General features: G+C 35.0%; 1 protein-coding gene across 6 annotated transcripts in view; it reads left to right on the top strand.

The window, feature by feature from the left end:
• ROBO1 (roundabout guidance receptor 1) overlaps positions 1–18,850 on the top strand; it is a 1,064,923-nt gene that overhangs the window by 918,686 nt on the left and 127,387 nt on the right. For all 6 annotated transcript variants that reach the window (XM_014867639.3, XM_070488682.1, XM_070488681.1 and 3 more), the window contains one exon: positions 8,043–8,200. In XM_014867639.3, coding sequence (XP_014723125.1) covers positions 8,043–8,200 — 158 coding nt within the window. The remainder of the gene's footprint in view (positions 1–8,042; positions 8,201–18,850) is intronic.

Raw genomic sequence — 18,850 nt, forward strand, 5'->3', positions numbered from 1 at the left:
ATTATCATTTTTTCCCTTCATTACTGCAATGGGCTTCTACATGTTCTCTCCACCATTCTTATTTCCCTCTCCAATTTATTAACAGAATGGCTAGAATGAATATTTAAATATGATAATTCCACCATGGGACAGGTCTGCTTAAAAGCCACTGAAGTGGCTTCCCATGGGAATTAAAAGCTGACCCTTTATCATGGCTGCTATGCACAGCAAGTCTGGCCCCCACCTCCCCCTGCCAACGTCGTGTTGCGTTGCTGTCAACCTGTTTCACTACACAGGGTCCGAGTCTTTTAAAGTTCGTTTACTGTACTGAGTTTTTTCTTCAGCCTGGGTTATTTCCTCTGCCTGTGATGCACTTCTCTAGGATAAGTTCCACTCATCTGTCAGGCTTCAGCTTAACTGTTACATCCTCAGTGTTCTCTCACCTCCAATCTATATTATGTTCCTCATTAGTTTCTCACACAGCATCCTGTCCTTTTCCTTCATGGCATGTATCACAATTATAGTTGCCAATTTATGTGGGTGTTTATTTGAATATTGTCTGTCTACTCCCCTAAACCCTGAGCACCATGAGTGTAAGACTCATGCCAATTGTAGTACCATTTCAGATATAATACCCAGTACACAGAAGATGTACCATAAACATTCACTGATGCCTGCTGTGTCTTGGGCATTGTTCTTGGCACTGGAGATATAGAAGTGATAAAGACAGCCCCCTGTTCTCATGGAGCTGATATTTGAATATAAAGGTCCAGAAACTAAACACATAAATATATTCCTTTGATCAAGGACTTTGTCAATGTAGGGTGCTAAATAGAAAGTTGGAATTTATAAAATACAGAACACATGTCTGTCTTACCCCAATGAGAGGGTCCCAAAGCCCAGATAGCCTCATTCTGTCTGTGTTTTTTTAACCCTGCCAGACTACCTCTGAGTGTGACTTTTGCTCTGGCACTTAGAAACCCTCATCAATGGCATTCTTTGTCCTCCTTTCCATTTGTACTGGCAGCTGAGAAATTTGGCAATTCCTTACATAGTGACTAATAGTAATACTTCTTTGCAGATGTAATGCACCATATAAATGGCAAGTCCTGTACAAACACTAAATAATTAGTCTTCATAATAACCCTAGCAAGATAGAGTGTAAAACTCACTGTTTGTATGGAAATAACTGAGTCATTGTGAATATACCTATTAAAATCATGGCATAGTGGAAGGATGTGTGATGTGATTCTGGAATTCTTGACTTCTGTTTTTTGACTCTTAAACATATCTGCAAATAATACCATATAAAATGGTGCTTTACAAATGCTGCATTTTTTTAAGTTAATAAACCCACTTTATTTATAGTAGTTTAAAGTGTGTAAAATGCAAATATCCAGTAAGCTACTGACATCTTTAAGTTAGAACATATGATTTTAGCAACTTGACGTGCTATGGCAGTACATTTTTTTATGATCTTCCAGACTTCATGTTGGCTGAATATTAACTACTTAAATGTTGATCCTTATTGATGTATGCCTTTCTCTGGAATGCATTACAGATTTTAACTTAAATCTAGTATGCTAAACTTACCTTCCCTTTGTCTTGATGACTTGGTGCCATTGTGATAAACACTAGGGTGTATCATGTACTGTTGTACCACACGTAATTTCTGAAGTGAAATAATTAAACCATGAAACATTGACTACAGATAGCCATGGGGGCTTTTCATAAGACATGTCATTGTGGTGTCCAGGTTTCTGCAAAATGGGAACGTGGTTTAAGCTTGGATCCACTCCGGAAGTAATTCTAAGCATTAAAAGACCAGGAGTGGGGGTGCCCTCATTGCCGCAACCCAACAGAACTGAGAGGCATGCAACTGGGTTTAAGCTTGCTCCTCCATCATATGTTGTTTAAAAAGAACAAACAAATAATTTGCTATTACATTATTTTCATTCAGATAATAGCTTCTCCTTTTATTTGCAATGCTCTGTATTCATCAATAAAGTTGGGTCATGTTTGACATCCATTCGTACTATATCACTTTTGCAGAATGTACAATTTTTGAAAAGAAAATGTGCTCCTTTCCTAGGGTAGAGCAGAAGAGGTTTGTCAATCTTTAAAAACTCTAATAGTTGAGAAAATAAGTGCTTTTATCAGCGTACTTTCTTCCAGGATTGTAACCAAAGCATAACTTAAGGTTTAAAAATAAAGTTGCATTCTATAAAAAATACAAGTAGAAGATGACATAGTTATTGAAGATCATTCATAGATATATTCAGTGCCAAATGCAAAAAAGTAAATAGGTATCCTTTTGGAAACAGTCGTAATTAAATTATAAATTTATACAGAATTGATGGTTGCATGCATCATTTTAAAAAGGAAATTACTTAATTTAAAAGATGGATGCTTTAAGATGGATAATACCTCGTGGAATATTATTTTACACATTATCATTTTAGTTTTCCTCTTCAATGAGTTAAGGTACTTTTCTGTACCTTCGTCCTTTTTATTCAAATGTTTTAAAAAGTTTGGAATTATTACTTTGTTTTAAGAAATATTAAGGAGTTTTGAACACATTTGTGCCCCAGATAACACTTTGCTTTAATGCTGTGATCTTAAAAAGTTATAAAAGCCTTATGATATACTTTCTTATCTAGCTCTCAAAACATATATCTTAGTACAAAATAACCTATAATAAAACTCTCTTATACTACTATTTTCTGAGAAGTTGTTTTTGACAGACATCAGCATTTCATATAAACTTTACTGCAAGGAAAATACAAGTTATAGCATAGCTTCCAGGCACAAAGTATATACTCAGTAGAGATGTGTTAAATGAAAGAATCATGGTTATTTTGAAATTAGATAACATTTATGTCAGCGTGTAAGTGAGCTGTTAGATAGAGAACTAGAGGGATCAGAGAAGTTAAATAATACAGTTTCTAATCAAAACTGAAGACTAGGGGCTCTGGCCCCGTGGCCGAGTGGTTAAGTTCACGCGCTCCGCTGCAGGCAGCCCAATGTTCCGTTGGTTGGAATCCTGGGCGCACACATGACACTGCTCATCAGGCTAGGCTGAGGTGGCGTCCCACATGCCACAGCTAGAAAGACCCACAATGAAGAATATACAACTATGTACTGGGGGGCTTCGGGGAGAAAAAGCAAAAAAAATAAAATCTTTAAAAAAAACCCTGAAGATTAGGTAAGTGATTAGGAATTTTGAAGGCAATTAAAGTGGTACATTGCAACAAAGACCTGCTGTTATTGAGCATCTGTAAAGTTGTTGTCTTTGAGAATATATCTCCTCATTTATTTTTTTCCTCTAATATGACATGTTTTGAAGAGTTTCATTGATTTTTTTTTCTTTCTCCAGTTGACAATTTACTTCTATTTGCTGCAAGGTTTCATTGACAATGTAGTCCTTTAAGTAGAAAAAAAAAAATCCTAAGACTGCATATTATCTTCCTCTGTTTTTCTCAAGATACTCACTTCTAATTAAAATGTTCATGTTTAATTAAAATGCTGATTATTGTTTCAGCTTTTCCAGTCATTTTGTTGTTGAAACAAAAGGAGAACCATTGATAAGAGTTAGCATGACATACATTAAGTGAATGATGAATCTAATTCTCAATATGCCGCTGAAAATTTGAAGTGGAAATTTCTGAGAAAATACAAGAACATGGAAAAATCTGAGAAAATACAAGAATTCAGAATATATACAAAGATAGTATTTGACTGATAGAAGGGAAATTTCTCACTCAACTTCTATTTCAATGGCAAGAGACTGAAATATTAATTATATCATGATAGCTATGTATTTAGAATTGTGCACACTGTTGAGACTAGATAGGTGGGCAATTTGATAGAGTCCTTTGTGGACTAGAGATCTGCAGTCTGGCTCTGCTCCTAAGTCCTTACAAATTGCTCATTCATAAAATTAAACTAATTACTTCACTTTATCATAGGCTTGTTATAAAGATTAAACGAGCAGATACTTGGTATGGTTCCTTATATAGTAAATGTTCAGTAAACATCGGCCATTGTTAACGTTACCATTATTAGTATTTATGTGACGTGCTCCTGTCCCCACTGAGGAACCTTAGATGATTAATTTCTAAAAGAAAAAGTTTGAATCACACATCTCTTAGGGCTCTAACTGCACTGAGATTCTGTGATTCATGAAGCCAGTTCACAGATGTTCACCACATGATTAGGGAACACAATTAGTTTGAGGAGCACTTGAGCTTTACCAAAACTGGGTAGTCATGGGGCTGCAGTGCACTGATGTACCATCACTGGTGAGCCGAGCCTTCTGCAATAATGGCATGGATTTGCTGGAAATATTATGGATTAGATAGGAGAGTTGCATTTTACAGTAAAATGGTAACATGGTGTAAAAGGAGCACGGCCTTGGAAATCGGGATACCTGTGTTTCCATCTGTTCTCTTCCTGTCAAGTAACACAGCTAGTGACAACGTTTCTCGGGACTCAATTGCCTCTATTTATGATGGATTAGATATTGTCAAAGACCCCTGCCTGCTCTACAATTTTGTTCATTCAGTTCTACAGTTTCCCACAGTGCTCTTAAAGAGTGTGTTACAAATATTAAAGTTTCCATAATACTTGAAACCGTTCCTGTTTAACTTTTTTTTTCACTTTGCCTGCTGTCTTCTCAGCATCACCCAAATAGGTTGCAAAGTCACCACTGAATTTTAATATTTTTTTCTGAAAATATGTTTACTTATTCTGAGAATTGTAATAGAATTTTTATATAGATTTTCAGAAAGAAATGATTATGTTTTATTTTGTTTTAAAAGACAAAACTTAGTTAACCATTTTTTTTGGACAAAAACCTTCTGGGAGATTCAAAGATTCAATGAAGCTTTTCCTTTTTCTAACTTAGAATGAAAAAAGTGAAAAGTGGTTGAGCCAAATTATATGTACCAACCTGTCGACATAAAACTGTTACATGCATATGGAAGAAATATAATATTAGGATGATCTGTGATTCATTTAACAACTTTTCAGGTGATATCTACTTGGATACATTATTTATGTTATTTGCTCTTTTTGAAATTAATATTAAAGCTTCTTTTCAAAAGTTAGTTCCAGATTTCAGAATTTCATACTATTCAAATCAAGAAACAGTTGAAAATATGCACTTTGACTAATAGAGATATTAGAGAAGAAAAGGAGAGACTTTTTAAAAAGGAGATCTATATTTGAGAATATTTATAGATACCAATGGTTTTTCTGCCAAGATGCTGCCAATCATTTGAATTCAATTTTTATTTTAATTACTTAAATATACAAATGAATTAAGAAAATTGGATAATTTAACTAAAAGTTCGTTTCATTTTATAATGTGACACATACTGTTTTTTCCCCAAAAGGAAATTTTCAGGACAAATATAAGGAAGAAAAGTTGCTTTTACAGAAGAGAGAAAAAAATCTTAAATTCATAACTTTATCCAGGGTTGCCTGTAGCCATAGGCAATGCTAGAGTTTTATGCTTTACAGCTGCAAAAATAATTACATGAGCATTATCTAAGCAACAATCTTTAATGGATTACATTTTGTTAGCTTTTCATTCTTTTCTATAAAAACCCAAATAATGTAGTAAATGGGGGGAAAAAAACCCTTGATTTATGTGATTTAGACCTTTGATATTTTGGAAAGACATTTTATTATTCATTGGTTTATTTAAGATATGATCTCAATTTGTAAATAAGATATAGTGTTACCAAGTTTGTTCTAAGCTCACCAAATAGGAAAACTGTGCAAATTATTTCTTTTTATTCAAAAAGTATTTTACCTTTGCATGTTTCAAGGATGTTAAGGTTTTTCAGATTTTATCTTAGATTAATAACGTGATCTTGCAAAGGCACATTCTGTTTCTCGAGGTCAATTCATTTGCTTTTCCTAGAAACCTTACATTTTATTTGTGGGACATTCTTAACATCTAATGGCAATATAAGTTCATAAATAGTGACAGTCTTCATACTCTGTTCTTTTATTATGTGGTAACAGTAGCTGGAGTTTCAGCTCCACAGGTTTCACCCTTGTGTCTATAATTGTATTCATAAATAGCATACAGTATCGAAGTTAGAATTTCAACCATGTGGTGTGATCGGACTTCCTTTTCTTTTTCCTTTTACTGTTTCTTCCAAAGGCGAGGCCACAAGTCTCCTCTTTGAGGTAGTATTTTCCAAGTGTTAACGTAGTCATATTGTGTCCAAGTTGTCTCAATATGGATTAAAAACCGGTTTTGCTTGAGTGGGTATTAAGGCTTACTCAGATGTATGCACTTACTTAGTTGGCAGAGAGGAAGGAAAAGTAGAGAATTGCAAGAGAAAAATATAGGATTTTGTAAGCGTGTAAGCTTGTTTGAGGTTTTGAAACCAAAATTTAAGAGGGACTTTTGAAATAATGGTTTGAGCATAAGTTTTTCACATTGTAGTATTTCATCCCTGAAAATTTTTTTAAAGCCCATTGAAATGCAAAGACGTCCATTCCAGTACAAAATTGTAGTATTAAATATTCAATAGATTTTAAAAGATAAATAGCATTTATCCCTTCAAATCTACACCCTTAACATACCAATGAACATTTAAGTATCATTTTAAATTAGATTACTAAAATTTTTCACATTTTATTACATACCAGGGGAGAATGGGGTGAGAGAAAGATAACTAACATTTTTAGTCTTTGTACTGAAGTATATGTCTCCATACCTGCTTTGTAAATAGGGAAAAAAGATATTAAGTAGTGTGTTAAGATAACCTATCTACTAAACAACAAATTATTCACTAGAGTTGTGATTTAAGACAGACTGATGTCAAATAATTCGTGACTTCTTTTTTTTTATTATTTTTTTTTAAAGATTTTATTTTTTCCTTTTTCTCCCCAAAGCCCCCCGGTACATAGTTGTGTATTCTTCATTGTGGGTTCTTCTAGTTGTAGCATGTGGGACGCTGCCTCAGCGTGGTCTTATGAGCAGTGCCATGTCCGCGCCCAGGATTCGAACTAACGAAACACTGGGCCGCCTGCAGTGGAGCGCGCGAACTTAACCACTCAGCCACGGGGCCAGCCCCTAATTCATGACTTCTTGATGTTAACAAGAGCTGAAGACAAATTTACTGTATGGACTATTTTTTGAAATGCATATATGGTTTATTTCCTGCATTTATTACAACAGTTACAAAGTGAATAATACTGCTTGTTTTAGAGGATGTTAATGTTACATTAGTATCCAGTTGAGATTACAGTAATGAATTGTTTCCTCCTCTAAAAGGTAGCGTTAATATAAAGGGGACTAATAATATCTCTCGCCTTGAATAGGTTTAAGGATTAAATGAATAATATATATCAAAAAAACCAAAAAACCAAAAAACTTATAACACACAAAGTGACATTGTTGGTAGCAGTGCTGTTATCATCCTTGGTGACTTCTCCCTTACTCTGTGATAATGGAAACACATAGACAGCATTTTGAATATAATTGCTTTGCAAATACTTTTAAAGTCTTTATAGCGAGCATATTTAAATTATGACTATATACTGATACACTAATTTGAAATATCTTTAAAATATCTGTCAATGAAATGCATGTTTGGAAATATATTTATTTTTACTTTTAATATTTTGGTTTGTTTGTGTATGTAATTCATTTAGTAATAGAAAGCATCATCTCAATGTTTCATGTAAGAAAAAGGAGGATTCAGTGCTATTCATCAGCCTGTGGATGAAAACATGTAGATAGTAGGTCAAGAAGAAATGCAAGTTAAAGATAAGCCAAATGCTAACTGCAAGGGCACTAAGAGCAGAACGCGCTTGCCCCCTGGCCTCTGAAGAATATCAAATTACCCCTGCTGTGTATGCTTAAGGCCAGATATCTTTATTGAATTGCGTATGTCTGTAAGTAGATATAGATTCTTGAAGACGTATTGAGATAGCTGTTAGTAGTAGTTTATTATAATAAACGTCTCTTTTGCTGAAGTTCGGAGATAAGGACTGTATATCTCACTATTGACTATAACGATTTAACCTTGTTCCTACAGTACTACGGGATGACTTCAGACAAAATCCTTCCGATGTCATGGTGGCGGTGGGAGAGCCTGCAGTGATGGAATGCCAGCCTCCAAGAGGCCATCCTGAACCCACCATTTCGTGGAAGAAAGATGGCTCTCCACTGGATGATAAAGATGAACGAATAACTGTGAGTATTTAGTTCAGCAGTGGGGCACATTTCTAGATCTAAGTGGATATATCTTCACCAAAGAAAAAGAGAAAAGTGAAATGGGTTTTTTTTTTTCTGAGGAAGATTCACCCTGAGCTAACATCTGTTGCCAATCTTCCTCTTTTTGTATGTGAGCCACCGTGACAGAATGACCACTGACAGACCAGTGGTGTAGGTCTGTGCCCGGGAACTGAACCTGGGCCACCAAAGCAGAGCGTGCTGGACTTAACCATGAGGCCACCAGGGCTGGCCCTGAAGTGGGTTCTTTTAAACAAAGGATTGTATGATCTCCCATTTTCAATGTTTCCTTTAAAATAAATGTATTTTAATTCTCCTTGTGTTGACATGAAAATAAGTGAGAAGAATGCATGTTGTTTAGTTTGGACGTCAGTAAAACAAAACTATAATTTGTACATTAATGTCTTAGAGTTAACACTTTTATGTAAGATTTAATTATCATCATAACTCAGGGTATATCGCATTTCCATGTGTTACAGTAAAAAGTTGTTTATGAAAAAATTCATTAATATAGTATGTTTCCAGAAGGCCTCCTAAATCACTTCAGGATTTTTTTAATTCCTTATTCCTTTTTAAATTGCTTTTCTGTTCTATAGAGTTCGATATTGTTTCTGAAAAATAAAATTTCATTCTGAATGATGGCTAATGATGGATTTATCTCATTCCAAAATAAAATCATGTGACTAGATTATTGGATTTCAAATTCCTGCTGTGATGCGAGTAGAGGAGTGTGCTATCTGTGGTAGGAAGTGATTGTTTTCCCTTTGATATCGGTAATTCTGTACAGTGACTCCTCTGCTTTTTCTGCCTCGTGAGGTGTTTACTAAAGCACCTAAATAACTGAGCTCTCATCGAGTCTATGATGGTACAACATTCCCCTTTACCATTTTCTTTGTTCTGCGCACACTTTTTGTCCATTGTGAATTCATAGAACGAGATGAAAAGTTCCCCGGGAGAATGTGTGTGTAAGGAAAAGTCACTGCTAAAGTTGGGAAAGGACAAAGTTATAACACAGACCACATAATCCTAATAAATGTTTGCACTATTTCCGAACAACCAGTTAGCAGATTACCATGAGAATTAAATAGTGAAAAACAATAGGGAAGATTGTGGTAGACAAGGTTTTAGGGACCTTGAAAGAAAATCAAGCATTTTTCCTGCACTGATCTGAACTAGGATGAGTCTCTCAAAGGATTTTTATAATTATAGGAATTGGGGTAAAATGACCTAGCTCTACTTTTAAGAGGTGCTGAAAAATCACATGGCAAAGTGAACCATATGTGGCAACATTGGTTTTGGGAAATGGAGTCAGGAGCACAGGGGAATAGAGAGTATAGGAACAAATGCTTCTCTTGTTAGTGATAACAAATTCCTTTTAGATTTATGTGCAATTAAGATAATATTTTTTCCTTAAAAACATATTCTAAGTCATTTAATGACCATTATCTGTAATTCCCATTTCCCTGCCCTAATGATTCCAACACACTGGAACCATTATTATCTATCTCCTCCCTCATATCTTTCCTGATTACCTATTTGTGTTTAATACGAATTAATAATAAAATTCCCAGCATTGTCGATGCAGCATTAAACAGAAATCAGTGAGTGCTGTTTATATTCTGGAGTTTATATTCTTCTGGAGTTTGTATTCTGTGAGTAGACAGATAAAATCAAAATAGATAGTATGTTAGACCATAATAAGTTCTATAGAAAGATAAAGTAGTCAAGAGCTAGACAGATTCATTAGGATTGGGGTAGCATTTCTGTTTTAAATAGGATGACCAGAAAATGCTTCATGTAAAGACCTGAAAAATTAAGGGCAGGAACTATACAGGTATCCGGGGAAAAACTGTTCTAAGCAGACAAAATAGTAAATTTAAAGACCCTGAGTTGGGGCATGCCTAACACATTCAGAAAAGAGCAAAGTGGTCAGTGTGGGTTAAGCAGAGTGAGCACAGTAGGAGATAGCAGCAGGGGTAACAGCTAGCCAGACTGTGTAGGACCTTCTAGACCTTGTAAATAGTTTGGCTTTTCCTCTGAGTGGGCTGGAAGGCATCAGAGTTTTCTCAGCAGAATCCTCTGCTGTCTTGAGAACACACTGAAGGGTGATAATGGCAGAAGCAGGGAGACAAGCTGGGAGCTTTTGCAAAATCTAAGCAAGAGGGAAATGGTGGTTTGGACCAGTCTGCTAGGAGAGGAGGTAATGAGGAGTCATTAGATTCTGGGTCTGCTGTGAAGCAACAGCCAACAGAATTTGCTCATGGATTGGATATGGCTTTGAGGAAAAGAGGAGTCAAGGATTACCTTCGTTGGTTGGTCTGAGCAACTGTAAAGATGGAGATGCCATTAACTGAGATGCCATTAATTGTAGAAAGAGATGATTTAGGGTTGGAAATATCAGGAGCTCAGTTTTAGACATTGTAATTTTGAAATCCTCATTAGATATCCAAGGATAAATGTCAAATAGGCAGCTGGAAACATGAGTCAGAAATTCAGAGTTGAGGTTGAGGTTGGAGAAAAAATTGAGTTGTGGTACACATAACAAGTACTCATTACTACGTAATCGCTCCCTCCTTCTGGGCAGATGAAAGACTCTGCTTCCCAGCTTCCTTGCTGTTGGGCAGACCAATTTTACTAGTTCAGCTTCATGGGCTGTGAGTGGAAACTACAGAAATTAAATACTAGTGAGCGAGCCTCCAGAACGCTCTTTCTTCACCATGTGGCAACCAAGGCTGCATGTCCCAGCTAGTCCAGCTACAACTTGGAGGACACCCCAGGAACCTGGCCCCTGACTGATGTGTAACAGAACTTTCCACCCCTCACCTCTGTCTTCCTATGACGGACATGTAGAATGAATGAGAAATAAATCTTTGTTGTATTAAGTCAAGGAGAATTTCTTACCACAGACTAATGGAACCTATTCTGATGAATATGGGAGTCATCAGTATGTACATATTATTTAAAAATAAGAGACTGAAATCACCAAGGGAGTGATTATACTTAGAAAGGAAAAGAGGTCCAGTGTTTAGCTCTCAGGGAGAAGATGCAGAAAGAGGCATGGAGACTGAGAGGAAGCAGTCAGTGAGAGAGGAGAAGAACCAGAAGGGCAGCCAAGTGAAGACAGTGTTTTAAGGAGGTGGCAATGACTGAGTCAGTTGCAGCTGGTAAATGAAGGAATACGAAGATTGAGAATTGACCACTGGATTTAACAGCTTGGTGGTCAGTCATTGATGACTTTGACTTGGGCAGTTACAGTGGAGTGGGGAGCTTAAAACCTCATTGAACTGATTCAGGAAAGATTGGAAAGACTGACATCGGATAGAGTATAGACACTTCTTTTTATATTGTATCTCATACTCTCATACAATAGATAAAAAACAAAGCTGATTATAGCCTCACATTTTGAGAAGTCTTAGTTAATCTCAAAGGTTTTACTGTGTGTGTGTGTACACATTATGTGTGTGTATTTTCTTGTGACATTAACAGTTTAAAACATCTATAGTATATTTCATTTTTTAAAAAATGCTCAGAATTTCCTGTTGTAGCACATATTGAATTAGAAGAAATGTTATGGTTTATGCCTAAATGTTTACTTTATTATTGGATCTTCGCTAACATTTTGTTGTCTAGAGGGTGCCATCCTGTAATTAAAGAGTACCAGTCCTCTCACACGAGTAGGTTAGAGTCGCTATAAGAACCATCTCCAATCAGGAATCAAGCAATTTAAAGTTGCAGTAACCTATGGCTATGAAACCATGCCAAGACGGTAATGTATAAATAATCTTAAAATCATTTAAATGCTGCCAAAATGATGATCCACGATAGTGTTCCATATGCTAGGAAGTTGTAACATCTGAAACTTTTACTGTTTCTAAGACCATCTGTGTGTTTTGTATAAATTATGACTGTTAAACTGATAAAACACTAGAGGTAAAAAAGCACATTTATATATGCAGGGAAATGAATAGATTAAAAACCAGCAGTTTGGGTTCAAAATTACATTCTTATTTAGATCATAATAGTTTTTGCTTTATTTTCTTCCTTTAGGCAAAACTAAAATTGAGTAATTAAAACAAAAACAGAATGCCTCATGTTATTTCCAACTCTTTTATTTTCAAAAATTGAAAGTAAATTCTTAAGAGATGTGGGTTATTAAATATTTTGTGCGATTCTTCTTTTCTAAGCTTTGTTTTCATTTCTATTGTTAACGTACTTTGCCAAATGTGTTGAGTACAGACGAACAGGAGATTAAAGCACATAATATCTTTATGAAAGGCAAGTGAAGATTGCATGGTTATTGCTACAGTTTTAGTTATAGGAATTTCTAGAGTTCTTTAATGTGGTGGCTTTCTTTGTTGAAAATTTCAAGTACAACTCTGCCAGCTGTGAGAACAAAGACACACCCTACAAAAAGGGGAAATATGTAATTGAATTGTAGCTGCACCTGTATTTTTTGATGTTGTTAAGTCATTTCTTTTTGCATTGACCTGGATTCTGAGCCAAATTTTAGATCTATGATGATTATAAACCAGGAATACATAAATAGCATTTTCTCATTTTCCTACCTGACAGGAGAATCTTTTAGAACTCTTTTGGCACATATTTCTTACAATAATTTAAGGAGGCCTTAGATGATGTTTGTCTCTAGTGTTCTTTCTTTCTTTTCTTTTTCTTCTAGACATAAGTGTTTATATTTAGAGTTAGAAATAAAAGTAGTTTAACTGGAAAGCTGGATTAAATAGATTTACTTCATATGTCTGAGACTTAGTCATACCTATTATTAATAAATGAAATTTTCTCATAGAGCTGAATCAGAGGACCAAAGACTTCTTTTTGATGTAGAACAACATTTAGACATACCTGACAAAAAGTGAGATATTTACTTTATTTCGTAACATTTTGGAAGTATCATACTTAAGTTCAAGATTATTTTGTAAGGGTGAAAATGGAGAACATTAAGATTGGAAAAGAAAGTAACACCAAATATTGACAAAATAACAGTTTTGTGTTCAGTCAAAAAACTAAAGTTGCCCTTGAATTAAAGGGAAAGTTAAAAGCAGTTAAAAGTAGACATCACAAATATTTTCCTAGATTATAAAAGGCCTTAATTATGTATGAAGATGGTTAATTACAGAATTATGTTGAATAAAAGCTGACAAGTAGACACAAAAAGGCCCAAGAAAAACTTTAGTACGATTTTGGATTGAGTGGAATGGAGGCATTGGGAGAGAGAAGAGGAAGAAACTGATGTCCAAACATTGTAAAAGGCATTAAGTTTATTTAAAAATTTGCCATTATTTTATATTTGTTGATCTGGGTGATATTAATATTATCTTAGTGAAAAGCCAAGTTTGTTATAAATTATCACAATTTCAGGGGTCACACAATTGTTCAGCATCTGAGACATGAGTTTCCCACGCCTTTCTCTTGGGTCTCTGAGATGAACAGCCTCCTGGTGGTAGCTACTGGAATTGCAAGCATAGAAGGAAATAGCCAATCTCTCCTGGAGGACAGTTTATAAATAAAATGTATTTAATTGAATATTTTAATCATAAGAACAAATGTATTCATAAACTAAAATATTAAGGTATCCAATAGTACCTAGTAAGTAATCAAACAAGAGCAACTACATGGTTTACCTCAACATATGATAAATTGAAACAGCAAATTGATACTGTTATTTTAAGAAAAGGATAGCCATATGTATTTATATGTGAGATCTGATGATTTACAGCTAATAATTAAACCTTTTGATTCGGATTAGTAAATATTTATAGGATCAATAGTAGATTCTCAATACCTGGAACATGGTAAACATGCAATAAATCTTTACTGAATGTTGCAAGCTCTTCGGCTTAAGTCTGTCATGAAAATAAATTGAAAATAACCACTCCGTTTTTTTCAGTCTGAAATTTTCCAAAAAGAATGTCAAGTTTTAGAAATAGTTATTATAGGGACACCAACAATTTACTAATCTACCTTAGTAATAACAATAGCCGTTGTGTTTTGACCATCGGCCATATACCAGATGCTTTACTTTATCTCCTATAATTCCCTTGAAAATTCAGTGGATAAGATTTTTTTTTCCTTTTTGGCACACTTATACCTGTCAATTCAGCCTCCTGGAAAATATGATGAAGCTGATAATGATAGTAAACACTTAACATAGCTCTTTGTGTGTGTCAGGACCTATTCTAAGCACTTTGTGTGTACTGACCCATTTAATCCTGACAACAACCCTGTCAGATAAATACTAAAATTTCACTAAGGCAGTGGTTAACTCCAAACTGGCTGGGAGGACAACTATGGGGGCACCTGGCTTTTGTTCACTGATCCTATTTTCTGTAGCGTCCTATAGATTTTGCTACATATAGAAGGATTCTGATTTACTATCAAGGCAAATTTCAATTTAGAATGACAGTAACTCAGTTTCTACTCTGAAATATTGTCTTTAAGTTTTCAATGGTCTGGAGAGATTAGTTTACACAGTGGAGGTTAAAGTGGTCTTGAAACTAAGTTAGTACATTTGAGAATTAGTCCATATTATGTCCATTAATGAAAACTATAACATAACATAACATAACAGATCTATAAAATTGAAGTTTAGCAGTTTCACAAAACATGTTGCAGAAATGGTCAAGTTTGACCAAAGTTTATAGTTCACATAAACTAAAATTATTTATTCTGGACACTGGAAGTCTTACCTCAAAAGATATTAGAAGATTATCTAAAGAGGTTGATAAATAAGTGTTACTGTTTGGCATTTAGGAAAAGGATTTATATTAAAGAGAATATTATGAATCAGTGAATGATTCAACTAATATGCTTTATTGTTAACTGTCCAAATTGTGGATTAGCCAGGTTCTCATATCATCAGCTGTACACATTTCAAAAGTTATTGCTGAAAACTTAAGTAATTATGAGAAATTATATAATGAATAGGAAATTCAGGTAAAGAAAATATGATTGATGCAGTGGCTTGGCGATTTGTATAGATACAATAAAACATAGTTGGAGCTGGCCCCGTGGTGCAAAGGTTCAGTGCGCATGTTCTGCTTCGGCGGCCTGGGGTTCTCCTTCCCGGATCCCGGGTGCAGACATGGCACTGCTTGGCAAGCCATGCTGTGGTAGGCATCCCACATATAAAGTAGAGGAAGATGGGCATGGATGTTAGCTCAGGGCCAGTCTTCCTCAGCAAAAAGAGGAGGATTGGCACTAGTTAGCTCAGGGCTAATCTTCCTCAAAAAGATAAAATAAAATAAAATATAGTAAAAGCTAACAGTAGAAATATAGTGAGATCTGCCTGGACTCAATTCTGAAATTCGAGTTAGTTTCTTTATAATAACTTTTGACTGTCATTTATCTTGAATTATTTCACTTTTATATTTAAAAGAAGAGCTTAGAAGACATTCATCATTTCATGTTCGAAATTCTTAGCTTTTAAGCTAAAATTTAGAGACGAATAATGCATGCTTTTTCCATCCTCTTTGTATGTGGCTTTGTGACATAAATATTTTTGACTGACTTTTGAGATAAGCTGTGCCTTGAATTTTTTTATTCTTTTTCCTACCTGTCTTCAAAATAGCATGCTACAAATATTCTATATGTCTTACGGATTTCTTTTTTACTTATTTGAAAAAAAAATTGGGATGATGAGGAAATAGTTTTATTATGGTATTTATTTCCATCAAAGCCATAGACCTACCAGAAACCATTTTATTGTCAATTTCGTCTACTTCTCATATAAGTGTATTTAGATTTTTTTGTTGTTTGAGGAAGATTAGCCCTGAGCTAACTACTGCCAGTCCTCCTCTTTTTTGCTGAGGCAGCCTGTCTCTGAGCTAACATCCGTGCCCATATTCCTCTATTTTATATGTGGAATGCCTGCCACAGCATGGCGTGCCCAGCAGTGCCATGTCCACACCTGGGATTTGAACCAGCAAACCCCAGGCTGCCAAGAAGCAGAACATGCGAATTTCACCGCTGCGCCACTGGGCCGGCCCCAAGTGTCTTTAGATTTTATTCATTCTTCTTTGAAAAATGTGGGAAAAAATTTCAACACATCCCTATGTCTTAACATGATGAGCAAGTGTATTTATATTTAGTAAGGCTTTTACTTAGATGGAATGACTAACCATCCTGGTTTGCTAGGGACTGTCCTGCTGTTAACACTGAAAATCCCTACTCCTGGGAAAAATCCCTCAGTTCTGGGAAAACTGGGGTAGTTGGTCACCCTAAGCCTAGACGTTTTAAAGTGATTGATTTATATATGACTGAGAAATCACATTCATACAAGGGAAGTAAGAAGTAGTTAAAAATAGAGGAGTTTTATCTATATCATTTGTTTCATAAGCAAATTAAGGACTGGAAAATCATCAGTGAAGTCAAGAGTAAAATTCAGTTATACATAAAAACATTATTTAACACTTCCTATTCCCTTGCTAAAGAGGTGCAATTGTTAGAATGCACTATGTCATCAGTTCTTTTTCTACTCCTTTTCTGCTTCCTGTGTCTTTGTACGTTTCTTTGATTTCCCCTGTTGGTGTGATATTTTTGTAAAAAGCAGCTGACTCACATCCCATCCAAATCCCCAGTGTCCTCCAGATCCTTCACAAATTTGGCATTCAGCCCTCTCCTTGCCAATTGCTTCCTTTCCCCCCAATTCCCACATGTCTCCTTCCTAAGACATCTGCTCCTCCTCCCTTCCTTCGATTAGAGCTTTCCTCTGGTCTTCCATTTTTTTTCATTGTTCAATGTCTGTTGCTTCCTTTTCCCCCTCTCCTCCCCTAGAGGAAATTGACATAATTAATGCAGCTGATGTCATAGAGCCCCCTTGTCCCTGAGAAGTTAACTCTGTGTTCCTGAAAAATAAATATATAGTTCTGTTATATGAAGGTCAAAGGAAACTGGTGTACTGAACTAGAATTTTTTTCTGTCCATCTTACATAAAGAATAATGCACATTATGTATTTTATCCCTTTTGAAAAATAAATTTTTTATTCGTGATTTAAATCTAAGTTAAATCAATATAGATGAATCATAGGACTTAAGATATTAGTTAAAAAGTATATTTATGTCCTATCTTTCTGTCTTAATTTTCATATTTGATAATTGAAACACAGTGGGTTAGTAGAATAAAACATAGTCTCGGGCATTATAAGACTACATTATAACTTCAGGTTTCAGCGCTTATTAAATGGATGACCTCGTGGACATTTGATCTCTATAATTTTCATTGTTTCCATCTGTGAAATGAATTGTCTAATAATACCTATATTGGTTCATGGTGTCGTTGTGGGAATCCAGTGAGAAAATACATGTTAAGTGTCATTGTAAATGATGACACACTCTATACGTATTAGGAACTGGTGTTCTGGTTATTATTGTTGTTAATATACCTGCCTGAACTCTGAATATATTTAGTCATCAAAAACTTGATGCATAAAGGAAATCAAGAACTGTTTATGCCATAGCAATTTCAACTTTTCAGAATAAACAGGAAGACCATATAAATGTGTGTGAAAAGAGATCCAGCATTTATGTCTCATGTAAATTTCTATCTATATCTGATTCACAGCTGTGAGAAAATTTCTAATTTCTACAGAATCACCATGAATATGTAGTTTAGGTGAATATTATGAGTATGTAAAATACTTAGACTAATACTGAGAGTAAGAACTAATTTGAGTCATATGTACACCTTTATTGTGAAAGCAATAATCACCTGGCAGTTTCACAAGAGAATTAAGCCCTAATACCCTAACGCATCCACTGTGTGTAATCAATCAATCTTTCTCCTGTGCATCTAGAACAATTCTATATGTACAGTTCTTAGGCGAGTTGAGAAGTGCTGTGATTCAGATGAGGTACGCTGGTTGGGAAGGTTGTTTTATTTTCCTAAGGAACATCCTGAACATTTCCAAAAACTTATAATTCTATTAAAATAATTACACATCCATTCATCATGTTTGGACTCTAAAAGTAGAAAAAAGAAAGGCAAGTATTTCAGACCTACTTGCGAAGTCCAAGTACTCTTTTGAAGGGATTGTAATAAATGAAGACATTCTCGGTTCTAGCACACAAATTAGTTTCAACGGCAATATAATTATAAACATAATTCCAGTGAGCATTTGGTTGTTGCTCTAGATTTTCACAATTTGAGTGTTAGACATGCATTTAAAGGCTTGGATACCAAGAGCTTGAAGTAGCAAATTATGAGAATCTTTTCATATGCTATTCCCTCTGCCTGAATCTTCTGACTCCTGTGCCCCCTTTGTCTAACTCACTGTTTTTTCAGGTTCCAACTTAACGGCAACTTCTTTAGAAAAGCCTTCTGTAAAACCCCACTCTGTACATCCACATTTATCTTCCTGTTATCTGTTCCTTTTCCTTTTACTAAATATTTCTCTTTTAATCCATTGCAAATCATTATATATTACTCATCTAATAAAGATAAACACATAATTGCCACCTATATTCCCTATGATTGTCTTATGGTAGGAATGCAATACATATTTCTTCAGAAAATATTAAATGAATTAAATATAAATCATAATAATGCCTGTCAGCATACCCAAAACTGAAAAGTTGAGAATTTGAACATGTTTGATT

Source organism: Equus asinus, chromosome 18 (assembly GCF_041296235.1).
Source record: "Equus asinus isolate D_3611 breed Donkey chromosome 18, EquAss-T2T_v2, whole genome shotgun sequence".
Classification (NCBI taxonomy): Eukaryota; Metazoa; Chordata; class Mammalia; order Perissodactyla; family Equidae; genus Equus; species Equus asinus.